Below are 17,986 nucleotides of genomic sequence, written 5' to 3' on the forward strand. Positions count from 1 at the left end.
TAAAATTTGAAGATTAAACTCAATTTTGAACATGTTATTGAACTCCAAATCAGTCATATGACATATGAAAATCATCAGGAAAACAAGCTCTACAACATGCAATCATCAAATCATTCAAACAATCATCGGAACAAAAATTCATATTTTTAATAAAAATAATTCGAAAAAAAATAAATTTCCAGAAAATAAACCTTTGATTCTGTAGGTGTATGGATCACAGATTCTGGTAGAGCTCTTCAAGACCTTCAATTTGGTTACTCGAGCTTTCCAAACAAAGATCAATAACACCTTCAAAAGTTGGTTTGATTTTCAGAAGATTATATGAATATAAGTATTTTCTCTGGAAATTATATAATTACTGACTGCAAATGATTTTTGATATGGAATAAAATACGGTAAAGGCTATTTATATTTACGGAAAATTAGTATCCCGTTGGATCATTCCAGATACAAAATGGTACATTTATTTATAAAAACTGATCCAAACGGTATCGGTTTTCGGGATAAATATCCAAATCAGTACAATTTGTACTGCGGTCTTGGTCTCAGCGCCTGGTTACACGTATTACGAGGTGATAATTGTGATAGTTTAATAAAAAGATCCTGTTTATCGAAAATACGAATTTTATTGATTTACCGAAACGAATAATGTATCGAAAATGTTGCGCCGGGACCCACGCAGGACAAACCGTACGCCGGGTCGAAAAAGTCGAAACATGGAAAATGCTCGGAATATTGCAATTAGGTTAAGACGGAGTTCTCGGAAGAGTTTCGGGTTATAAAAACATAAAAACGGATGACGTCGGTTGGTTCCCGTTTGTATAAAATAGTTTTTAAATACTCGGAAAAAGATTTTATAAAATCCATATATTTCCTATAAAATCATAAATCAACATAAAAATAATTAGGAAGATATGACAATTATCTATATTTTATTTTGGACATATAAAAATTAAAATACTCAATTAATATTATTTTTAAACATCCAAACACATTTAACACTTAACAAATAATTCACAAAATATATACTGAACACATATAATGATTATTTATTAGCAAAATAATTACACGATATATCCCGGATATTACAGGGTCAAATATAACTTGTTGAATTATATTATAAAACTATGGAATGAAGATCAAATATGTATACAAAAAACCTTGTAAGTGGACTGTTTATGCTTCTCCATATAATAAGACTCCAACTTATCAAATAAGAACATTGGTCAGAAACCACACTTTCATGCCTGCATTTCAACAAAAACAAATCAATTCAGTTAGGCTTGCAGAACATTATGAGAAGGACCATGCTTTATTATACCATGGCCACTGAAAAAAGCATTTGTTCAGTTCTGCAGAAAATTAGCTGGCCTAGATGGTTGCCACCTTAAAGGACCATTTGGTGGGCAACTCTTGGCAGCAGTTGGAGTAGATGCCAATGATGGCATGTACCCAATTGTCTGGGCAGTAGCGGAATCTGAATTTACAGAATCCAGGAAGTGGTTTATGGAGTTATTGAGCCAAGACTTGAAGATTCAAAATGATGCAGAATGGACCTTCATCTCTGATAGGCAGAAGGTAAATGTTATAGCACAATTCCAATAAATATGAGTTGTAACCAAATTGATGCAACATAGTAATTATTTCTTATACATAATGCAGGGACTTATCAATGCACTGGAATGGGTGGTACCAAATATATAACACGGATTCTGTGTTAGGCATTTGTACCAAAATATGCATAAGGAATTCAAAGGAGTGGTATTGAGACAACTACTTTGGAAGGCTGCAAGGTCTACCACTAATTGGGAGTTTAATTTACATATGAATAAGATGAAAGAGGTACAAATGACATTATACTTATTTTGGTAGTATATCTTTAGCTTTGTCTTATACATATATTTGTGTGTCATAGATTGTTGTTAAGTGTCATGAGTGGCTAATGGCCAAGCCCAAAACACAGTCGACAAGGGCAACTTTCAGAACACATGCTCACAGTGATACGTTTGTTAACAATCACTGTGAGGTGCTTAATAGCTCTATAAGAAAGTTTAGGGACTTGCCCATAATTACCATATTCAGAGAGTTGCACAAGTCTGTGATGAAAAGAATCCAAGTAAAGAGAGATAAGTTGGCTTCAAGAGAAACAGTCATTTGTCCTAGTGCTCTTAAGAAATTGGAAAAGTAAGTACTCCCTTACTGAATTCAGTATAATATTTATGTTCTAATATTTGTCATGCTGCCCTTAAGAAACAGTAATATGTTCTGATATTTCTGTCATGACTTAAATGTAGAGCAATTCAGTATGTTGGGAATTGTGAAGTATCATGTTCTGAAGGCACCAAATATTTGGTAACTTGCACAGACGGGGGTCATGAGCTGGTGGTTGATCTACATAACAAAACATGCACTTGCAGGAAATGGGATCTTACTGGGATCCATGTTATCATGCTTGTGCATCTATAGCTATTAAGAATAAACCCTGGGAAATGCATATAAACAATTGTTATAGCAAGGAAGAGTACATGAAGGTATGTATTTTTCATAAATAATTAGTACTCCTTTTACTGATCATAACTAAATATTGCATTTGTTCAACAGCTCTACAGTTGTACACTGGACCCCATTGCGGGACCTGAATTTTGGCAAACAAGTGTTGAACCAAGGCCTTTACCCCCAAATGTCAAGACCCTTGCCGGAAGGCCAAAGATGAAAAGAGTTACAAAGAATGACATCTCATCTTATGCCACAAAGCTAAGCAAGCCTGGTATAATTGTGAATTGTCATTATTGTAAAGTTAGGGGGCACAATGCCAGGACTTGTGTTGTTAAGGTAAACTTGAGGTTCATTTGTTCATGAAATATTTTATTGCAATTTTGTAGACTTACTTAGATTCATTGAAAATGTACAGAAAAAATGATGCAATTAAAAAGGCTGTCGAGGAAGGAACTGTACGTAACATAGCCAAGTCAACTTGTGTGTGAAAAATATGCAACAAACATGGTCATAATTGAAGAACTTGTGCACTTAAGGTACAAGTGTGTATACTATAGTTTATGTTCTTAAGATAATCATTGAAGCCAACTTACTTAGATTTAATAAATTAACAGAAACAAAACATGCAAGGGGGCAATTCTACTACAAATCCCTCAACAAGTCAAGATCAACAAAGAATACCCGAGATGATGCAGCAGCATGAAGAGAGACAGATTCATGGAACCCAGGGAAGCTCAACTTCTGCCTTTGAAGAACAAACCAGGAAAAAAAACTCAAAGAAAAAGAGATGAATATCATATTTCATGCTTGCTGTTGTGTCTAACAAGAATGGTGGTTTGGTAGTAATGTGGGTGAACATATTTATGACTGTGTTCTTTTGTGGTCGAGTCTGTTAATTGCCATTTTGTATGGCTATACATTTGCAAGTTATATTTAGTGTCCCATTAAGTTTGTTGGGTATGTAATAGCTGGTATTAAAAACTTCAAGCCTTCCTTTTGTAAGTCAGCTTTTGGTTACCAGGACAGGCTATCCTATTGTCAACAATACATTATGATAGATTTATGATATCTAACCAAACACGTTTATGTGTGTATATTGCACTTTTGTACTTGTACATACCTTTCTTTGTATAAACATGTAATGATAGGCTAAACACATAGTTAACTGATAAACATAATTCATTACATTAGATACCATTACAAGATTTAAATATCTTCTTTTACATTTTCAACCGAGGGTACATTCCAAACAAAGAAAAAGAAAAACAGAGTCATTAAAAAACAACAGCCTAAATTCCATCTTCTAGCTTCCAATTTAGTCTTCTCCACTTCAATTTGTACCTCGACTACCAAGAACACAACCAAGAAATTTTTGACCCTCGTTTGCCTCTGTTCTAGCAAATCTCTCCACAGCCCAACTTCCACAAAAACATTTGTATGTCATGGTGTATGTAAGATTAGCTTTACCCCAAATAATTTTAGGATGGAAGTGTTAATTTTTGGTATTGTATGTATTTATATAGAGATACATCACTGTATATGAGAGTAATAGCCGTTGAAAATATACTTTTCCCAGTTTACCCTTCTTATTTAACGTCTGTTAAATGCAACTGAAGGAATGCAATCGTGTGTTAAAAAAATTAAACGAGAGTCATGTAGGCGCCTATTATTAAAACACAGCCAGTTTTGTGCAAAAAAATATAACTGAGGTCATTTTCATGCAATTAAGTCTATGTAAAAATTTGTAGAATAATATAAAAAAATATTTATTTGAATAATCTAACTTGTTCGATTCGATTCGAGTGTAAACCTAAAACCGGAACCAGAGAATTAGAACCGTATCGTTTTGTCAACTCTTCGGTTTCGAATCGGTTCATTTTGTTATTCAGTATTTTACAGTATTTTAATATTTGTGATGGGTTTCGGTCTTTTACTATACACTTTCATTTTTTTTAATATTTTCTCAATTTTACATATTTGAAAAATTATCAAAAATAGTAAAATTTATACTATAAAAATTCACTATGTTTTCTTCGAATAAACTCACTCTATGCATTTATTATTGATTGATATCATCAACTTACCCACTTTTTTACTTTTTATACTAATTATACATTTTCTTAAATTCTGTGACGGAACCGATATATACAATTTGGTGGGGGCAGGATAAAACTTTTATTATTTTGAAAAAGTTTTGAATTGTTAATAATTGGATATGACATCGTAAAATAAAAATTTGTAAACAGTTGAATGAGATGGAGGCATATGTTTGCATATACATACATTTGATAAAATAAAATTTGATGATCGTTTAATTTTTACTGTTAATAATATATAAATAAATAAAATCAATCTTAATCCACTTGGATTTGCATAAAATTTTATTTTTGTAATTATAATTTGATTTATTTTTCACATCCGCACAGATGATGAAAATATATATATATATATATATATGTGTGATTTTAGGCTTTTTTTTACTTCTCCCAAGCTCGGATGATATGGAAATTGAAGATTAAAATTTTATAAGGAAATTGTCAAAAAAAGTTGCAAGGAAAAAATATAACAATGTCCAAATAATAGAGTAGTATAGGACTATAGGTCACAGTTTGAATATGTTAGTAATTGTGTCGAGAGTCGAAACAAACGCGTCCATTCGGACAAAAGTCTGCTCATAGAAATCTTCATCCCCCCTTCCCTTGTCTTCAACTCTCTCTCTCTCTCTCTGAACACAGCATCTCTCTCTCTCTCTCTCTCTCTCTCTCTCTCTCTGAACACAGCATCTCTCTCTCTCTCTCTCTCTCCCTGGGGCAAATCAACAAATGGGTTCATCTTGGAGCAGTAGCAGCAACACAAACAGAAGAAGAAATCAAAACCACCCACCATCTCAACTCCTCTCCTCTTCATCAACAACTCACACATATTCTCACCCACCACCACCTGCTCCTTATGCTCCCCCACCCCCTCCTCCTTATGCCCCACCTTACCACACTCATCCCCCACCACCACCTCACTTCTACTCTGGTGGGCCTAACTATCAGTACCCTGTAATGGGCCACTCGGATTTTGGGTATCATAATCAGGGTTGGGTTGGAATTAGGCCCGTGGCGCCTACGCATCAGCCTGCTGCGTTTGTTGAGGAGCAACAAGCTAAGAAGGTGAGGAATGATGTGAATGTGCATAAAGATAGTGTTAAGGTTGTGGTGGATGAGCTTAATCCTGATCACCATTTGGTTTCTTTTGTTTTCGATGCTCTTTTCGATGGCAGGTATTGTTTTTTCGATACTTTGATGTTTTTGGTATTTCATTGATTAATAAATGTTGTTTTATGTGTAGCATTGAATTTAACTTGTTGAATCTTTTTGCATAGGGTCGAAATTTAACAATTGCGATTATTCAACAAGTTGAAATTATGGATTTACATAAAGAACTATGTTATAATTTGAGAACAGTAAAATTCCAGGGGGATTATGTCATTAGCGGCGTGAAAGTAACTATACCCTATATTAGCACCGTAAAACCTTAGTGGGAGACTAGGATTTATTACGGGAACAAAGTATGCATTCGTACAGTGGTTCTTAAAGCAAGTCCAATACATAACTTTATTGGGTTCTATAGCTAAAATATAGAACCAAATCGATATATAGACCACATGACTATAGCTTAATGATTAAATGCATAAATGGATCATTTGTTTAATGTTTAGAACCAAAGATGACTATTATTATTGGTGGATGATTTTTAAATTGGATATAACAATAGCTATAGTCATTTTAGCATAAGCATAGTGACACAAATTCTATTTTTGCACCAATTTTGCTTTTTGATGCCAAAATATAGCAATGGCTAACATTAGCACTAGACTTGCTCTTATAGAGACCTCGTATACATAGCTAATTTTTGCAAGTGTTTTTTTGTATTAATTATAGTTTTTTTCCCTTTCTTGGGACAATATTTTGTATTAATTAGCTGGATTAATTGTTGCCAAGTTTATGTTAGTGAACAGAAAAAAGCTGGGAAAATCCAATATATTTGATGCAAATATTAAAAAAAATTGTACTTGAAATGGTTTTGGATGAGTAGAATTAGGATAATGGAATCTGAGTTGTTTTTTAAAAAAAGTTCTTAGTATTTGTGTTCTACAACGTTCTTTATAATGGTTCCATGATCTAAATACTTTGTTAATATTGTAGTTTTGCAAGTGGTTTACCATGTGTCGATTTAAGTATGTTACTTGTTTTGTGGCATTGTGCTGCATTGGTAGAAGTGGTTAAGTACAACAGTCAGGGCCTGTTTGGCAAATCGTTTAAGTCAGCTTATTGACTTATAAGTCCGCAACAGCTTATTGACGAGTGTTATAAGCTGATAAGTTAAATGTTAGTAATGACGTACTTTTTCTCAACTTATTTTTTATCAATTTTATTTTTAAAATATATTTTTCTAAATGTTAATCTAACTTGAAATATAAGAATTAAGATAATTATATTTAAAAATTATTTATTTTAGTTTATTTAAATAAAAAAAATTCTAAATTATAAGTTAAATTATCCAAACACTTGTATAACTTATAAACATTTATCAACTTATCACTTATCAGTCACTTATTCGATTTAAATCATAAGTTACTTATTTTAAGATTTCCAAAACGGGCAATCAATACGAGGTATTAACTTAATAAATTAAACACTTTGTGACTGGTGGATAAAGAAGCATATTGTGTTTTTGCTGGAAGAATTTATTGAATAGTGAATTCTCGAAAATGCTCCCCTTATTTCCAACCAAGTTAAGCATTCTATAGATACGTGGATTACTGCATAAGCGTTTTACTAATGTGAATGTTGTCAAAACCAGCAGCACATGTTGTCAGATCTAGCAGTATACACCCAGCACTACTATGTGTAGGTAATATATAAATGCATCACGTATACGTGGCTTCTTTTTTGATACATGAAGTCAGGACTAAAGTGGGTGGGGCAGGAGAATTGCATGTGAGAAACTAGATTTGAGAGGAAAGAGATCCCAAGTTGTATATTATAATATATGTATGTTTGATAGATATGTAGGAGGTGTTTATATTCACATACAGGGAGTGGGGGTATGTCTATAGGCAGAAGAATTATTATTGATGTTAGGGGGCGGCGGCTATGCAGAATAAGTGAAGGGAGAGAGTGGTAAAGATGAGAAGGGGAAGAGAATGGATAGCAGATAAGTGGACGCTGAGAGCATATCATAACCTAGATGGGGATTGGAGTAGGGTCGGGGAATCCCAACCGAGAAACGTCATATTGCGTCTCTGAAACAGAGAATCTGTTATGAACTCATTAATTGGCATGTAGAACAAATGGGCCAAAAACTAATAATGATAAATATGAACAGCCGTGCCAGAAAATACTTATTAGATTAGAATTTCTCTTGCGGAAGTCGATATAGTTTTAGATTTGTCTTGATTATATATGTGAAAAGGAACTACCTACTCATCAATTCTCTATTTGTCCTCCTGGCGAATAATCAAACGGGTGCATCTTGGAGTAGCAGCAACACAAACAGAAGAAGAAATCATAACTACCCTCCTTCTCCACTCCTCTCCTCTTCTTCATCTTTAACTCATTCATATTCTCATCCACCTGCTCCTTTTGCAACCCCACCTCCTCCCTTACCCCCTTACCACACTAATTCACCGCAACCACACCCATTTATGTACTCACGTTATTACTATTTTGGTGGGCCTAATTATCAGTATCCTGTTACCGGTTGCTCTGATTTTGGTTATCATAATCAATGATTGGATTGGAGCCTGTGGAACCTATGCATGAGCCCGCGACATTCTTCCAGGAACAACCGGAGAAGGTGAGGAATAATGTGAATGTGCATAAAGATAGTGTAAAGGTGGTGGTGGATGAGCACAACCTTGATCACCATTTGGTTACTTTTGTATTTGATGCTCTTTTTGATGGCAGGTACTAATTTTATTACATCGATGTTGTAGTATTTTTTTATTAATAATAATAAAGTTGTTATATATGTAGGGTAAAATTTAACTTGTTGAATTTTCAAGTATAGGTTCAAATTGTTGAATTATATTATAAAGATACAACTACAACTAATATTTAACACATTCAACATGTTGATCTTTAGATATTCAGAAATTATTTTAAGATTCGACAAATGGAACTTGTTATACTTGTTAAATTTTGTAAGTATATGGGCAGGGGAGGGGATAATCGAACTCTAGGCCTCTCAAGAGCACCTTTTGTCACTCCTTGCGCACTCCATTCTCAACATGTTGAATTTGTTAATCTACAGAAATAACTATACTGTATTTTGAGAATAGTGAACCCTTAAAGGAAATTATGACATTAGTTAAGTTGAAGTGAGTAACTATCCCCTATTTTATGACCCTCAATGGGAATATTGAAGTAATATCTTGGGTATTTAAAGGGTCGTTCTTATATATAGTTTTTTATTAGTGTCTTGTCCTTTTTATATATCTTCGTTTACCAAGTCCTTTGATATTTAATATAAATTGTCGGATCGGTGGTTAACTTTATGACAGTGAACATAAAAAGGCAGGATATGTCTTTGCAATTACCATTTGGGACTTGCCATGAGATTTACATTCATACATTTAATCTTTGTATTATTTAGCAAAAAAAAAGGGGAGGATATATCTAGTCTATGTAATTCAATTTTTTTATAAATTACATTCAGGGATCTTGTTTTGGATGAAGTAGATGTAGGATTGCAAACAGGATGATTATGGAATTTTATTCGGCCTTTTTTCCGGGTTCTTACTATTAATGTGTTAAGTTGTTTATTGTAAGGGTTAAATAATCTAATTACTTTTTGAATCAAATGTTTGTGGTTGTGAAAGTAAGAGGTCTACCATGAGTGTTGTTTTATCCATGTCACATGGATTCTGCTGTAATGTTTATAGTGGGCTGCTAGTACACAGGAAATACGAGGTAAAGAATCAATGAGAAAAACACCACTTACTGCTGCAGAAAAACAAATATGCAAAATTTAGAGAAAATTATTTGGAATGAACAGTTGTACCAGAAGTTGCTTATCAAATTGAAGTTTTGCTTGTGAAAGTCGATATAGTTTACTATTCTCTATCATGTGTAGACACCTTTAATTAATCAACTCAAGTAGGTGTTCTAGATCAAAAGGGTTAGCTAAGACAGTTTTTAGACTCAAATAGAGGGAAATACACTTAATTAGACATGTAAAAAGGAACTGTTTGGGGTCAGAATGGTGTTTACTCTGTTTACTAGTAGGATGGAGTCCACATTAATACTACAAAGAGATATTTTCATATTAGTAATTTTACGAGTTTACTTTCTCGGATAAAAAACCAGGAAAAGCATTCTCAAACAGTTTAGTGCATTTTTTTGTGGTGCACACTGCATGGTAAGTACAACTCTCGGCCTCTAAATAGACATTAGCACCTTTCGACGTCTATTATTATATAAAATACGCTTTTACTTAATACAACTCCTAAATGCATGGCTGCATCTGCACCAGAGTCAATATGACATGTCTGTGATTACTGTACCTATTTTCTGCTAATTCGTGGTAGACGGATTTTGTGGTTAAGGTTTTATTTTCATTTTTTCCATTATCCAGTAGCAATTTTAAGTGGAATGCATATTCGTGAGGACACTGGTTGTTCGGTTGACATCTTGTGATGGTAGTGTCTTCTCATTGATACAAGTATACAAGCTTTCTGTTCTATTGTAATCTATGAATTAGTTTGATGGATTCTTGTGATATATGGTAATCAACCATGGCTCAAAGGCGTGAGTCGTGGTTTTATTTAAGCATTTTCCCAGGAGTGAGTGTAATAGTTCCAGAATATGGTACAATTTGTTTTGTTGTTACTTGTTAACTAATATGATCACATAGTTTTAGAACTTGATTGGCGTAAACCTGAAAAAAGTTATTGCTTGCTAAGGAAATGGTCAAGAGCGATGAGTTAAGAAAATCATAGGAATAAATCCCTCATAAGTGTTCAGACTTTCAAGCGCTGAGAAAGGAAAATCATAGGAATATCTGCCTTATAAGTGTTCAAACTCTCATTCTCTTGCAGCTTCTCCTGCTATTCTAATGCATGTGAACTTCTGTATCATATTATTCTTGTTCTTAACAAATCAGACCAGAACGAACCAAAATATATATGGGGATGAGAACAAGCAAGGTAGTGCAATATATAAGACAGAACATGGAAGCAGAAGACCCTATAATCAAGTAATAATCAAGCCTAAAGAGATTGCTTAAATATATTTTAATTATATTATAAATTTCTGCTACGTAATACATATGAAACTTAGTTTTAGTTATATATATAGTGCTCATATCTGCTTACTGGCTGGGAAATGTACATTTCAAGGGAACATGACCCTGAGCCCCTGATGGACTGAACATTGATTTTAATTGTATCCTAGGTTTATAGAAACAATTAGGATTCGGGTATGTGATGTTAATTGTTGATATTTAGACAGGATTTGGAAGTTAAATGATAAAGAATATCAGAATCAGAATTCCAAAATTTTGAGAGGATGTTAGAATGGAACAGTAAAAATTGTCGCTTAGCAAAAAAAATTTTTTATCAAACACGAAGCATAATTTATTTCCACTCAAATATCGTGTGTATGTGTATCAATAGAGATATGACTCATCCAAACTAAAGGGAGGCAAATGTAACCGAAGAACTAAAAATCTGATACAAAGAAAGAAAAATCAGGGAAAAGAATAATGCAAAAGAAAAAAAGATAGGGAAACTATGCTTGCTTATGAAACCACCGTTATGGATATTTTTACTAATGTTTGATACAGGGAATATATAATCAGGGTCCAGGGAAACCACCCTGCAATATAAAAGTGCCAGATTACTGGATTGTTGATGCATGTTGAAATATGTATAACCCAAGCACTGGTAAGTGGTAACCACAGTAATAAGTTGTGACTAATGTAAGTGAGGAAACACGGAGCGTACCCTATTTCCATACGCAAATATCTCAATTATTATTAACAGATAATAGAATTAATCAAAACCAAAGGGAGGAAGATGTAAATGTATAGGTACTAAGTAAATACATAGAAAGTAAAAATCAGAAAAACTGGTTATTCAATAGAATTTGGGGAAACTATTATTGCTATATAAAGCCACCAACTTACTGATCGTTACCTATGTTCTGATACAGAGAATGTAACTTGTAACTTAGGGTCCAGGGAAACTACCTGAAACAACTGACCTACTGAATGTTGGTACATATTTATAAACCTTAGCATTGGTAAAAATTGCTGGAAACAGGAATTATGGCACATTAATAAGCTTTAAAGACCCAAGTCCAATCTGGTGTAATTTGACATTGATATCCATCTTGATTTCATTTTCCTCATTTAGTAACATAACATTTAACCAAGCCTTCTTGTACTTTAACAGTATGCACTCTCAGTTTACTTTTTAAAATAGATGTATTTGATGCAAGAATTCAATTTCACCACTCTAATGCTGGTGGTACAAGGTTTGTTGTTTGTAATCTCCTTTCCAAATTTGGTACTTACAAAATGCCATCAGATATGATGTGGTACCCCTCTGTAATCTAGTTGGTTGGTTGTGGTACCGGACTGCACATTAATATCCCGCCTTGAGCTTTTAGGGTTTGACTATTGTTAAAATAGATGATTGTGTGTGGTTTATCTCTTGGTCTATGGTTTCCTGTTTTATTGTTTATTTTGGTGATGTAGCTGTTTATATTCTAGATCATGTTTAAGTTTTATGTTCCTCACTGTTCTGACTTCTGAAGCTGTGATTTGTAAGAATTTTTTTTTTTGATTCACACATTTGGTAAGAGTTCGAGATCTGTAGACATGTGAATTTTGGTACCTGCAGTAATATTATAAATTTATATTGTTTTTCTCTGATAAATCAAATTTCCAGTATAATGCCAAGGATTTAGAAGTAACTACGTTGTTATTGGCCCAAATTATGTTAGCATACTTGACCTGTTTGAGTGTATAGACAGTAGTAAGACTTAACTAGTGCATGGCTTAGTTTCTGGGATGGTAGTTTTAATATACCAGATTGTGGGTTGTAAATTTTCTCAAGATCTGTGATTACATTATGTATGAATTGAGTGTGGTTGCATGTCCAATAATATGATCTTTCCAGGATCAGTACAACATCATTGACAAAGAGCTTTTTCCCGAGTTTTTAAAGGGAAGGAAGCAAGTGATAAGGAGGTAAAGTACTTTCAACCCATTTTTGGAGTGAAAGTTTTGAAGTGAAAGTTTGTTAAATTTGCATTCATTACCACTTGCTTTCGCTCCTTTTAAAAACTCGGGAGCACAATTATGAATGCAAGTGAAACTAGTTTACTTACCCTCCACTTGCTTTCCTTCCTATTTAAAACTCGGGAGCTAGGGGTAGTGATGGTATATTCAGTCTTTGTTGCAATGATTTTATTACTGGTGACGTGATTATGATTTAATGTGTTTTCAATTGAGATATAATTTTCATTGGAGAAACTGAGCAGACATGCAATTACGTACAACTATTTTTGCTAATGCCCTATTAGGATGAGCCCCATTTTGTGCTGAAAAACCACTTGTATACTAAATTCTAATCTGATTGATGATAGGATATATGGCAAATTACAAGATGAGCCATTTCAGAAATTACCTGATTGCTGCTGATTACTTCTTTGTTTTTATTTGTTTATAACAGTATCACTATCTTTTACTTTGCCAAGGAGGAACCTAATTGCAAGTTTGTTCCAGTGTTCCCTGAATCATATAATCCCGTGAAATTCCCGTTCCAAAAAGGAGCTGGTCAGAAATTTCGTCAGCCTTGTGGAACAGGAATTGATTTGGGTTTCTTCGAGTTGGATGATCTTTCAAAACCAGCTGCAGGAGATGTATTTCCACTTGTTATATCTGCTGAAACGTGCTCACCTCTTTCCATTGGTGTAAATTCTGGTGGTCATCTGCCAATTTCATCCCCTCACAGGCAGATTACTCAAGCCGTGCTGGAAAAGAAAGATGCAGATCCTTTCAAAGTGAGAGTTATGAAACAGATATTGTGGATTGACGAGGTTCGCTATGAGCTACGTGAAATTTATGGAATTGGAAACTCTGGGGAAGCCATTAGCGATGATGATTCTGGAAAAGAGTGTGTTATCTGCATGACCGAACCTAGGGACACTGCTGTACTTCCATGCCGACATATGGTTCGATCCTATCTAAAATACTCCCTTAATGTTTATGTAAAATTTTATTGCTCAATGTTAAGGAGTAGCATTAAGTGCTAAAAATTTCTGCATATTAGGATTACATTCCATAGTAAAGGAAACCGATTCTGATATATGTAATCAGAAAAATGATTAACAGAGTGCATTCTTTGCTCTTTGTTTTCATACTTCTTGCACCAAACTACTATTAGACTGCATAGGCGAATTTCAAATGAATTAACTCCTGTACACGCTGTTGCACTGGCACAGTTTTGCACTCTAGTCGATCTCTTTGACTATAGTTTTGATTGAAATAACCTAAAATTTTGTTGAGAAGCTGGTATACGTTTACAGAAAATGTTACAATGTTCAACATCTCTAGACTCTAGATAAAAAAACTGGTGACTAATAAGGAAGCAGAAAAAAATCAGCACTGATATAATCCTTTCATCTTGTATTTTGATCCAACTTATTATGCTAATTGGTGGAATCTCATTATTTGTGTATGAGGGGACAGTAAGACATCAAAAGAAATATATTTCAAATGCACTTACATAAGTTTGCACTGGGTCATTCTTTAATGGTTTCCGCATATTTGTTATCACGCAGATTAATTTTTTTAAAAAATATACAAAGTTGTGAATTATGAAATATTGATTATAACAATAATTCAGTATCCTTGATTCAAAATTCTGGGAATGTTCAGAATGTACATGTAATATGAAGATATCATGCTCCTTTTTTATATGTAATACCTTCTTTCTTAATCTTATTCCCTATGCCGTAAGTTGATTATTGCCTGAATACAAACTGTTCCATGTTTCAGTGTTTGTGTAGTGAGTGTGCGAAAGCATTGAGGATCCAATCGAATAATTGCCCAATATGCCGTCAGCCCATTGAGGAGCTCATGGAGATAAAGATTGATAATGCGGGTCTGTGAGAGATTCTTTGGTTTATGAATTTTTCATAGTGTAGATTACAGTTGCGTTTTACAGTTGTGTGCAGTACCCTTGTATATCTGTAAATAATCATAGCAGCCTTGGCCCCCGCTTTGCTGTTCCTATTGTTAAATGTTAGTTTATATATATACGTCCACCCGACGGAATTTAAGCATCCCCTTTAAACTAAGTTTTGTTTCAGAATTTAGGAGCACATTTTCTAGCTGTCTAAAAAATTTTGAACTTCACTGTAATTAATTTTCCTGGTGTGGAAGTGTAGCCTATTTCCTTTCACTGGCTTTCATCGCTAATGTATATTTACCAAGTTAATGAAGATCCTTGATCTACATCCTTCATCCTTGTTTTGTTTGCAAGTTACATTTCACCTGTGGAAAATATTAGGGCATGAAATAGATCCAAAAAGGAGAGATGTTACTAGCAGGCATCAAACTAGTTGTGGGTTCCAGTACTTACAAAATTTGCAGAGCTGTTGACATTAATACATTGTTGATTTTTTTGTGCATGTTAGTATTGTATCTTTGTATGGCTTAATATGTTCTTCAATCTTCAGTCTGTGTGAGTTTGTGGTGCTTGTGAGGTACTAGTGCTTGCAATTAATATTTGTGCTTCTGTTTTAAATTGCCTCAACGTCAATGTGTCAGATTTGTAGCATATAGTACCAGTACCTGGTGGTTTTGGATGTAAAGTCTTTCTCAATTCTCTTTCCATCTCCCTCTGTTCTCGATAGTAGTAGTAGTAAATTACTCATATGAATTTTAGCCAATGTCCACCGACAACATGTACACTTGATTTATCACATAAAACCTTCATTCAACTTGCATATTCATTTTTTCGAAACTACACAAAATTAACGTGTTTACAAATACGAACACGATCCAAAATCGAAATGTCCGACACTTGATCATATCTCGCATGCGTGTCTAAATATAAGACTGGAAATACCACATTGTGACCCCCTTGGAGCACGGTATAGTTGTATTCAGATAGCATCATCAAGTGACAAAAAGCTTACAAAAATGAGGATTTCATTTACTGGTGACCATGTATTTTACTGCCAGTTGTGTCTCTGTCAAACTTTTGTACACTTCCTTTCTTCTCAATACATAATCATGTGTGTTTGTATAATTGTATTGACGACAGTACTATAACTTTAAAATGACTCCAGAGCAAAACAGTCATACTATACTATATATACATACATGCCTTTTTACCTTGCTTTTCCTTTTTCTTCTCGGTATATCTTCCTCTTCTTCTGCTCAATTTTCTCAATAGTCATACCAACAACATGTGGTGCACATGTGACACTTTAATCATAAGTAGAAATGCCACTGCTGAATTGCCTAATGCATTTTCTTACAACTCCATAGTGAATAAAGCATGAAAAATCATACATCTAGAATCTAGATGCATTTACATTTCTAGGCTATTTCTTTCTCACATGCATTATTTGGCTTCAACCTTGGAAAGGAATACAGAGGGAATATTTTGTATGCCTGGAGATGGAAATTACACAATAAAAAGAAGGTTACAAAGCATGTTCGATCTCGTACTCTTCAACACTTATTCCCAATAGCATGATTGATAAAGATAACCGAACAGAATTATGATATCATGTAAAATAACCGGTCCGTCTAAAATATCGGACTAAAGTATGGTGATCCTAGTTTCCTGCCAAAATTCGGCACAATCGAAGCTTAAACACACTTAAGTAAGATGTGACATCAATAAGTAAGGGATAAAATGAGTTAATCAAAAATGAGTTTTACAATGGGGGGTTAAAACAAAAACAGATTATGAAAGAGATAATGACAAAAAAAGTCATTTCTCTACCTAATGAAGGGAGACTAATGGGACCTCACACATCCATGATTAGGGAGAATGGGCTGCTACTTTTAGCACCATTCTTTATTTATAAACAGATAAAGAGGGGGTACCTTGAGACTTGAAAGTGTTTTGAAAATTGAAAATTAACAAGAGTGAGGAACAAGGGTGTCATTATGAGTTAGGCTTTTAAGAAAGTGTACATATTAGCATTACAAATTTACAATTTACAATATTAGTGGCAGTATTTAAGTAAATAATCTACTATTACTTTCTCCTGATATTTTGTTAATGTGTTACTACTAATAATGATTCAACACTAAAAATAAAGGAATCAATATAGAGGGCACGTAATTATTACAAGCTACTGATCTCCATTTGCTTATAGAAAATGTGTTTCTCTTGAAATGTTTTGACAGCAATTTCATATGTTAAGCATTCATGTTTTCCGTAACATGTATGATTAGGTATCTAGATTAGTTTAATTGCGTGTGATCTTAACCTACTTAAGATCAATGACTGCTGATTAATAACTCAAGTAAAATTAGGTAGAATGATAATTATTGTAAGCTTGAATTCTGTGGTTATTCAGACGTTCAAGCATTGATCACCTGAAAAGAATATTTAGGATGCTATATTTGTACTAGTCGAATAAGAAACGAGAGAATAAAGAAAATAAAATGATGAAATTTTCCAACTTTAAGAAAAATATGTCGCAAAATTTATGGATGCATAATTTGTTTTCTACCTAAAAACACCTCCGATGATAATGTCAAGTGACTTGACATTCTTGAGGGTCATGAGATAACGCAAGTAATTAAGGATTATTTTGAATTACAGTTAAGGGTTATTTATTGTCGTCCCAATTCTGGTTAGCTCACCTCCGAGAAATTTGTTTAAATGATTATTTAGTTGTTTGGCATATAAGCCTAATTTGTCAAAAAAGCATTCGTAGATGTCTTCTTATCAAAATAGTAATGGTGTTAGAAAAAGGCGTTAAACTAGTAAATGTGTATATTACCCATTTTATTATTTTATAAAGATATTTATTATTTATTTAATCATCTACATACTTTATATGAGATACCAATCATGTATTTTAGTGAGGGTTAAAGGTTACGTTAAATGCAGATTAGGGATGCCAATCGGGTCGGGTCGGGTATTTGCAGAATCCATATCCAAACCCGAAAATTTTATCCATACCCGAACCCGAACCCGAAAAATACCCAAAAATGAATACCCGAATCCGATCCATCGGATTTCGGATCGGATTCGGATATACCCGAAACTCGGAATTTTTTTGAATTGGATATTCATACCCGAAACCCGAATCCGAAATCTGAAAATATGTATAATAATTAATATTGCAAGTGATTGAGATCGAACACGCGACTTGTAGAGAAAGAGTTTCAAGGTGTCTTCTTCAACCACTACACCACATCATTAATTATGTTATTATATGTATAACTAATAATTAAA

The 17,986-nt window shown here is 33.8% G+C and overlaps 1 protein-coding gene across 2 annotated transcripts; it reads left to right on the top strand.

Moving 5' to 3' along the window:
• Positions 1-5,115: 5,115 nt before the first annotated feature.
• LOC141659214 (putative E3 ubiquitin-protein ligase LUL4) lies at positions 5,116-15,018 on the top strand. Of its 2 annotated transcripts, none has more exons than XM_074465998.1 (3): positions 5,116-5,764; positions 13,226-13,727; positions 14,554-15,018. In XM_074465998.1, the coding sequence occupies exons 1-3, from the start codon at positions 5,319-5,321 to the stop codon at positions 14,665-14,667; spliced, it is 1,062 nt and encodes a 353-aa protein (XP_074322099.1). In that variant the 5' UTR covers positions 5,116-5,318; the 3' UTR covers positions 14,668-15,018. The 2 variants fall into 2 exon arrangements, with proteins under 2 accessions (XP_074322099.1, XP_074322101.1); XM_074466000.1 differs by lacking the exon at positions 5,116-5,764 and adding an exon at positions 7,090-8,453.
• Positions 15,019-17,986: the final 2,968 nt, after the last annotated feature.

This window comes from Apium graveolens, chromosome 5 (assembly GCF_009905375.1).
Source record: "Apium graveolens cultivar Ventura chromosome 5, ASM990537v1, whole genome shotgun sequence".
In the NCBI taxonomy this organism is placed as follows: domain Eukaryota; kingdom Viridiplantae; phylum Streptophyta; class Magnoliopsida; order Apiales; family Apiaceae; genus Apium; species Apium graveolens.

What these genes read in the sequence shown, in the direction of transcription:
- LOC141659214 (XM_074465998.1), top strand. Translation starts at nt 5,319, where the DNA reads ATGGGTTCATCTTGGAGCAGTAGCAGCAACACAAACAGAAGAAGAAAT. An exon ending in GATGCTCTTTTCGATGGCAG is followed by an intron (nt 5,765 to 13,225) that starts GTATTGTTTTTT and finishes TGTTTATAACAG; the next exon opens with TATCACTATCTTTTACTTTG. An exon ending in TACTTCCATGCCGACATATG is followed by an intron (nt 13,728 to 14,553) that starts GTTCGATCCTAT and finishes TCCATGTTTCAG; the next exon opens with TGTTTGTGTAGTGAGTGTGC.